Source organism: Lissotriton vulgaris, unplaced genomic scaffold (genome assembly GCF_964263255.1).
Source record: "Lissotriton vulgaris unplaced genomic scaffold, aLisVul1.2 SCAFFOLD_5740, whole genome shotgun sequence".
Classification (NCBI taxonomy): domain Eukaryota; kingdom Metazoa; phylum Chordata; class Amphibia; order Caudata; family Salamandridae; genus Lissotriton; species Lissotriton vulgaris.
The window spans coordinates 65,934-74,723 of NW_028245731.1; the positions used below are offsets into that span (position 1 = coordinate 65,934).

The 8,790-nt window shown below is 42.9% G+C and overlaps 1 protein-coding gene across 1 annotated transcript; it reads left to right on the top strand.

Moving 5' to 3' along the window:
- The first annotated feature begins 558 nt into the window (after positions 1-558).
- LOC147666302 (ER membrane protein complex subunit 6-like) lies at positions 559-2,567 on the top strand. Its single transcript, XM_086949147.1, has 2 exons — positions 559-741; positions 2,406-2,567. The coding sequence occupies exons 1-2, from the start codon at positions 586-588 to the stop codon at positions 2,565-2,567; spliced, it is 318 nt and encodes a 105-aa protein (XP_086805273.1). The 5' UTR covers positions 559-585.
- The last annotated feature ends 6,223 nt before the right edge of the window (positions 2,568-8,790 follow it).

Below are 8,790 nucleotides of genomic sequence, written 5' to 3' on the forward strand. Positions count from 1 at the left end.
CGGCGGAAGTGACCACTTTGGAGTCATTTAATACTCGGGAGCAGAGGTAAGTGTTGTAATGTGGCCACTTGCTGGCCTTTTGTTTTTGCTGGGTTCGCTTTTGTTTTGCCGCCCTGTAGTGCCTGCACTTTTGGTTTTATATTCTTTTATATGCAAAGCGAGGCTGCGGGCAGATTGAGTGCTTTTGTTAAACTATCCATGTTAATCGCAGCCCCATCACGAACTGCGATTAACATGGATGCTTTAACAAAAGCACTCAATCTGCCCGCAGCCTCGCTTTACTTACACAAGAGATGGAAGAACCATTTCCGAAGATAGCATGATTTTTTTCCCCATTGTGACTGCTATTTATTTTTTAAACGCAACATTATCTTACGGTGTGCTTCTATTGTAGCATGCATCTGCTTTATATTCTCTCGTTCTGTCAAATGGGCGATTTCCTGATTTTTCAGTGATTAGACACAAACTGCTGTGTTTTATTGAGCCGGCGTCCGGGCTTGAGTCTCCTGGGAGTTTCTGGTGACCCCTTGAACGGGGTATTTGCTGTTGCTGTTAAAACCATTTACAGCAACGGCAGCTTTGGCGATGAAGCGTGAAGGCCCTCAGTTCATGAGTGAAGCTGCAGTGCCAGGCATTGCTGCAGTTTTGGACTATTGCAGGACATCTGTATCTGCCTTGTCGGGGGCTACAGCAGTAATTCTGGGTCTGACTGGCCTGTACGGCTTTGTCTTTTATTTCCTGGTTTCGTTTCTCCCAGTGGTTAATTTGTAAAAAAAGAAGTGCCGGGGCTCTCATCAGAAGGCAGTTTCGACCGGCCAATTTCTCCTATCAGCACTGCCTAACACATTGCCAACAAACCCTACAAGTGTGATGGGGAAGTGTCGTAATGGCCAGAGCTGCCGAATTTGGGGCTGGGGAATCAGTTCGAGCCTCGGCCTGGACTCAACATCCTGTGATTCTGGGCGAATCACTTAATCAACCTGTGCTCACCAAAAATGAATGATTAGGTGCTGTTGTTCAGCCAGCTCATATTAAGCACAACCAGGAGGTCGAACATAGAAGAAGGAAACAGACTAAGCATTATTCCTAATTGATTTGCGCATTCATTCGAGGCTAAGAGGAAGATTCGATATGTTTGTGCTACGTTATTCTACATACAGAGCATCATCCACATGTGCTTCCTCTTTTTTTTCTGTTTTTTTTTGTTTTAGCTCAGCTCGATGTTCGGAATACAATACAAGTTTTGCTCGTTTCACAATTTGGGTTTTAACTTGTAGCGATGGTACTGATTTCACTCAAATGTCACTAGAGTGCAGGTTAGCAAGGGATGAAACCAGGAATTCACACGCCTTGTGGGGATCTGGTTGACTTCCAGCCACAGTAAACACTTCAGTGTGTTTCTGGAATTGATCGAAGTTTGGCAGGCATGAAATGTGTGAGGCCTCAAAGTGTCAGTGAAATTAGAGTCACTCTTGTGCCTGTCTCGTGCTATCACATAAATACGTAACATTAGTCTATGTTCACCCACTTTATAGAATACATAAACTAAAACTGGAGTGAGGTTTAAAACGGAGCCCCTACAGAATACGCCACTTATGCATATATGGTGCCCAGTTACCAGGAATGCTATTCCCTCCCCGCGCCCCACTCCTACCAAAGTTGCTGATAGCAGGGGTGTACGTACCTCGCAGAAATGAGGAATTACAAGGGGGGCGAGATTTCAGCACCTGATTTACTACTTTCTTCCATTATTTTCATCTGAACATTTCGCTGCTTTCAGCTGCTGAAGTGTCCTTGTGAACTGCTCCTGATCTTGTAACGGGGCCCAAAGATGTGTCTTGGACGTGTTAAACTTAAAGCAAAATGTTTATGCCACGAGGGAGAGGGGGGCAGGAGTGGCTGCCTGTGTAGAATAGGGCAGTATCCTGGCTCATCAACAGCTCACACCCGGAGGTCCTGGTCACACACTACTACCAGCAGCATCATATTAAATCACTACTTACTGGGACAACCTTTTAGTTTTATTTCATCAGAGTCCTGCTGCGCAACACGCTGCTCGCTTCATGACATCCGTTGAAAATCGCTGCAGCTGCGCAGTATGCCTGGGTGGGCTGCAGCGAGCACAGTGATCCCATTGGTCCAACTCAGGACACACACTTGACGATTTGTCAAGTAGGGACGGGGTGGGCTAAATGTATAGTTTGCAACTAAGGGGTCATCATTGGTAGCGAGTGATTTATGATAAGGCAGGGACCCTGGCAGTTTCTAAGCGTGTGCCTTCAGAAGGCGGGCTGCTGTGATGCAATATCAGCTCTTCACCAGTGTGCAGCCAATATCGCATGTAGACCCGGCCCTGAAGATTAAGTGCCGGTGCTAAGCACCGGAAAGCACCGGCACAAATTAAGCACTGGTTTCTCCTATCTCTACTTTTGGTGCTAAAATCTGGCCGGCGGTGGAACAAATATTTCAAATCCCGAAGACCACTCTTCACCGGAGGGCTTGTTGGAGGCCTATTCACTTATGTCCTTTTCTGGGCTTTCTTGTATGGCATGGTGCATGTCTATTAAAGTGATAAATGTTTTTAATGAAATTTGAGGACTATTACTCAATTCATTTAATCGACAGACCAATACTCCTTATTAATTTCTAATGCAGTTCTGTTCCTCTAATTAAATCAAATCTTACACAACAATGCAGTAAGTTTAAAAACACCTCTTGTGGGCTTTTCAGGGAAATCTGCCCGGTTTGCAGACTTGCTGCATTATTATGGTAGTAAAGCGAGGCTGCGGGCAGACTGTGTTCATTTATTTAAATATCTCAGTTAATCGCAGCCCCTTTCAGAAATTTGAAGTTAACTAATTTGAAAAGAAACGTAATTATCGTTTATTTGCCAAATACTGCAATTAATAGAGAATTTGTGCTGAAGAAATTTAGAGAAAACCTGCGAAAATGTGTAAATGTTTGGTAGGTGGTGCAGGCTGCCCTGGGTGCTGCAGAGCAGGCTGCCATGGATACAGATGAAATTTACAGACCTCCAGGGTGGTTTGGCTGGCTGCTTTGGCACAGCGATAAGTTGCCTAGCAGGTTACTACCTTAATTTAAAAATTTGACATAAGAAAAGCAGATTCTGTGGGCTCATATTTTAGTCGGAGCATTGCAAATGAAACGCATCAGCCTGCCAGCAACTTCACATTACACACAAGTATCTGAGATTGAGCAGCATCGACAAAAATAAAAAAACTATTCTAGCCAATACTGCCCAGCACCGGGAAAAATAATAATGAAGAGCCTTCCCCAGTGTGCTGTTTGTGCATGCATGTATCATAACTAAGTGGCCATTTTATCTTTTGAGGCAAGTGTGATCATGTATGCTCTCACCAGTCATCACAAGTGCAACATTATACATCACGTTGTGACAGTCATTTTGTCTTTTTTTCTTCTTTAATTTACATTCAAGATGTTGATGCCCACCTTAGAGCGGCACGTTAAAAAAAAAAGTGCACAGGAGCACATTGGTGACAGCCGGGGCATTCAGCTATGTAAGAGCCTGTGGTAGAGCGAAAGGCTGTACTGTTTGCAGAGCTCTGTTCTTCATCGCCAGTGGCGCACACACTTTATTTATCCTACATGTTAAGCTTGGTATGTGGCTTTCTAGGTTTTTCCCTAATCTTCTATTAAGGGCATCAGAGTGTGCTGCCTTATGGTCCCAAAGGCATCATAAAGATTGTGTTTCCAACAGCAAATCATAGCAGCGCTCCCCTAATCGCATTGCCGCATGGCTCCAGGCTGCAGTAAATAAATGTAAAATTACAATGATGGCCCCGCTGCTAATTGCTGGGGAGCGACTGGTGCAGCTGGCAGGTCTGTACTTTGAAGAGCGAGCAGCCAGGGCAGCCCACCGAAGTAAACCCGATTTGCGGTGGCTCTGATCACAGCCTTGAGGCCTCACAAGTGAGTGAGACTGACCGTGCTTGCTGCCGAGTGGGTTAATATGAATTCGAGAAAAGCAGTTTGGAGATATTTTACCGCTTCCCATTCTCAAAAAGCTTTTACTTCTAATATTTATCTCTTTCCATCATTGCTTATTTTGCTCAGGAGAAAGTGTCACTCCTAGTCCTTGAATGGCACTCATAATTACACTGACATCATGCAAATTGCGCACATAGGCAACCTGAAACCTTGGCCGCTATGGGAGAGCGGGACATGAAGCACAAGGACAGCTGAGCACGGCTGCCTGCAAAGCTACCAGCCAGCGTGTCCTTCACCTGGGCACAGTGTTTGAGGCTGCCTTCTCAAAACAATGCAGCAAGTTTAAAAACCTGGCTTGTGTGCTTTTTAGGGTAATCTGCCTGGTTTGCAGACTTGCTGTATTGTTGTGGTAGGAAAGCGGGGCTGCGGGCAGATTGTGTTCTTTTATTTAAATATCCATGTTAATTGCAGCCCTTTCACGAGCTGTGATTAACACATTGGGGCACATATGGTGAAGGCAGAGAAAGTGGTCTAGTGCCAGCTAACCAATTTCCTTAAGAGTACCATCTTGGTACCACTAGCAGCAGAAACTCGAGCTAACCCAATTGACTTAATGGCTGGATGTTTTCCACTGAACCCATGGCAATGAATCTGGACAAAAGAAGTACAGGTCTATGAACAATTTTAAAATCCTCCCTAACATGTTGAACAAAGGGAAAATATATTGGTTTAAATATGTTCAAGATATGGGGTTGGGCCATGTTATGGATACCAACACTGGCTGGCTGACTCTACAGTCTTGCCTGTACACATTTGAGATGACTAAAGATCATATATATAACTCACACCTTTTCCAAGTTACTGCATGAACATTAGACAGCATAAATCAGAATGGAGAGAGGCAATCATTGCTTACATGCAAATGTGTGTGAATGAGACACATATCTGTTAAAACATTGACATGGCAAAAGGTAAAGAAAACACATGAGAGTGGCTGGATTGTGTGGGTAGGTGCATATAAGTTTAGCCTAATGGGTGCTAATAATGAAGCACAGGGGCAAGTGCTTATTTGCCTAAACTGGAATCCCAGGTAACTATTTGGTCGTTTTCCTTAATGGAGTATCTGGGCCAGTCCCATTCATTTTGTGTAACTCTTAGAGCCTTTGCTAACCATCTTGTCTTCAATTGCAGGTTTGCAGTCTGTAGGGTATTTGGATTTGAATGGTCAGGCGTGAGTACCCACAAAGACAAGGTAATTTTGTGTATGTTCCACATTGGATTTTTGGGGTGCTGGGTAAATAGATTCACATTCTGCACCCCTTTTCTTTTGCAGGTTTGTGAGACCGTGCTACAAATACAGTTGTACAGGCAGACGGGAGTAGAGGCAGAACAAACAGGTAATTGTTTGGTAGAGTTAAACTGTGGTGCATCTTGTGTTCTTGTGTATTGTAGTATAACAACATACCTTACCCATGTTTTCTTCTGTTGCAGTTTTCGCAGACTGTACCCCACACATTTGAACGGGAGTACGTGAGTACAAGCAGAGCAGGTAATTGTTTGGTAGTCTTAAACTGTGGAGCATCTTTTACATTGTAATATAACAACATACCTTACCCATGATTTCTTCTGTTCTAGGATTCGCAGACATACCCCACACATTTGAACGGGGATACGTCAGTACAAGCAGAGCAGGTACTTGTTTGGTAGAGTTAAACTGTGGTGCATCTTGTGTTCTTGTGTATTGTAGTGTAACAACATACCTTACCCATGTTTTTTTCTGTTGCAGGTTACGCAGACTGTACCCCACACATGTGAACGGGAGTACGTGAGTACAAGCAGAGCAGGTAATTGTTTGGTAGTCTTAAACTGTGGAGCATCTTTTACATTGTAATATAACAACATACCTTACCCATGTTTTCTTCTGTTCTAGGATTCGCAGACAGTACCCCACACATTTGAACAGGGATACGCGAGTACAAGCAGAGCAGGTACTTGTTTGGTAGAGTTAAACTGTGGTCCATCTTGTGCATTGTAATTTAACAACATACCTTACCCATGTTTTCTTCTATTCTAGGTTTCGCAGACAGTACCCCACACCTTTGAACGGGCATACGTCTGACGTGCACTTGTCTGTGTAACTAATTCATGTAATGGCGTGTTTATCCAATTTGCAAACTGACCTTAAGACCCTTAACGTGGCGCTGTATATGTGAAAATGCACCATCTTTTCACTTTTTTAAGTAAATATTTAGAGTGATATTTGGCATGGCACACGCGTGTTGTCTGGTTCCTGGCGCACATAGCCATGGTTGTTAGGGGTGTTACCGGTCGTCTTAATTAGGTTCTGTCTCAATACTGACTCTGGGTACCACTTGGGGATCAGAAGGGTTAATCTGGTTCTGTGGGTACATTTAGGTTATTAGTGTTAAGTAAAAGCTTATTTCGAATTCGTTTCTGTAATGTTTATGATTGTATTTACATTTGGCAATGCTTGTTTGTTCATTTCCTCTAGAGATGAGCAAGTTTATAGAATGTGCGCTCTTAGGAGACAGGCTCGTGTCTGCCCTCGCGCTTGGGGATGCGAGGTGACAGGCGCGCGCAGTGGCTCGTGACAGAAGCTATAAATATGCGCTTCTGCCAACTGTCAGTCGCTTTGCCTTTCGTTGTGCCTGGCGAGAGCTTCTGCTCCGTGTAGGATCCTTCCTTAAACCCTAGTACTCCGCAAAACCCTGCGTGTACGATTCTAAACCCTTTAGTCTGTTCCTAGTTTAAACCGTGTAATTACTTCCCTGAAGCCCTGGCTGTCAGCGTCGGTGATGAACGATTTCAAAGAAAGACGACGCGACCTGACTTCGGAGCTTCCCTGAGGCAGCCGGGAGGTTTGTTTATTCGCTCCTTCGCTGTGGACAGTTCGAGACTCCTGGCAGCGCTGCTCTGCTAAACTGTAAAATAAAGACAGTAAGAGATTTCTTTTTTGAATAAAAGCCACGGACATTTAGACAATGCGCTAATGTGGCAAGGATCTATTTAGAGGAAATTCTTGGAACGCTTTTAAAAAGGAGATTACTCAAGGTGTTAAGTAAACCTGAAAACAAGCCTTGGCAAAGGCAAGGTTTTAGTAAGGTTGCGTTGGCATTACTTAACCACAAGAGTAGCGCTTGTGAGACAAAGTGATACAAAGAGTGTTTAGAAAGAGACTAATGTTAATAGCTGCATAGTGTCAAGCATGGTACAACTTTAAGTGTTCTGTAAGCAGATAACTGAGACAAAAACAAGCCTTGATAAAGGCAAAAGTGTAAAATAGGCAATTCTAATTCGTATGAATAATTCTGTGACATGTTGGTTAATTAACAGAGTTATATAAGAAGGGTTGGTATATTCATAAGGTCAGGCAGGAATAATAACCTTAGATAGCAGAGTGAATTTAGGTAGGCTGTTATTTCCTGTCTTCCTACTGCAGAACCCTCTTACAGAAGAAGTAATTAAAGACTCAGGTATGACCCTGCATGAAGTTCCTAAGTTCAGTTTAAACTAATCCTATTAATCTAATTAGTTAAGTTTTAGCTAGAGTGTTACGCTATTCTGACAAGTTTTGTTTATTTGAAGGTGTCAAGATTAGAGCCAGAGGTTAAACTTAAAAAACTCCAGTAAAGTGTGAACAAGGGCCAGACGGATTAATGGTCAGTAAGCACAATGTCAGTAGATTATGTAAGTAAGGTCAGAAGTCTACAGTTGAGTAATTGTTATTAATATTGCATCACAGTGTAGCGAGAAAGCATCGCTGAACATCCCTTAAGAAAAAGGTCTTCGGCCTGGAGCACTTCCTTGAGAGAGACGCAAGCAACCGAAGATATAATCTTGTATAATTTGTTGTGCGTCTCTCTGTCCACTTCCCCTTTCCCTGGGGGAGAAGTCAGTCCAGTCAGTGTCCAAGTCCTGATTGGGTTGGTTGATCCTTGAGGGAGTTGGGAGTTCGCAGCTCAAGAGGAAACGTCAGAAGAGTCTCGCAGGACTCCTCAACAATGGTTGCAGCGCACAGAGACCTTCCACTGCCGCACACAGAGGAAAAGAATTAGAGGGAACATAGGTCCCTTTGGTCTCACATATGGTCAAAAGTCAATGATATCTTAGCCCCTGATCATCCCTTTGAGATTGTACATATCTTTTTGGGTGGTACTTCACCTATATGGAATGTGCAATGTAATGTACGGAAATTGATAGATTTTTATATAGCTATTTCTTTTCAGATAATTACAACTAATTGGAAGGATACTTCGAAGATTTCATACAATGCTTGGTGGAACTTGTTATGTCATCACCACACCCTTGATCGTGCTTTTGCCACCACTATAACTTTACTAATCAAAAAAGACTTGTATGGTTACCACTGACTGATTTTCTTTCCAGACATGTTTCCTGAACTTTTACCTGAATTTTCATCCTTTTCCCCCCCCTTATCTTTCAATAACATTTATTACCATTTTTCATTTCTATCTCCCTATAGCATTTTCAGTCATTGCGGTTGTATTCCAGGTTGTCCTCTCCTCTGTCACTCCCTTCCCCCTCTCTTTTCTTTCTTTTTCTTTCTTTTTTCCCTCCCCCTTCAAAAACAAAATACCTTTAAAAGCTTTGTTCATTGGTATAGTTTCTAAATCCCTTTTTGGGATGGTTTTATTACTCTTTGATCGTTTTTCATTGCCTTTTGTCTTTGTAATAATGTTTTACTTTGCATATTTCATTCAATAAAGCTTTCTAAACTTAAAAAAGTGGCTATACAAGCTGTACATATTGTAGGAGCACATTGAATACAGCAACAGTAAG

What these genes read in the sequence shown, in the direction of transcription:
- LOC147666302 (XM_086949147.1), top strand. Translation starts at nt 586, where the DNA reads ATGAAGCGTGAAGGCCCTCAGTTCATGAGTGAAGCTGCAGTGCCAGGC. An exon ending in GCTTTGTCTTTTATTTCCTG is followed by an intron (nt 742 to 2,405) that starts GTTTCGTTTCTC and finishes GCACAAATTAAG; the next exon opens with CACTGGTTTCTCCTATCTCT.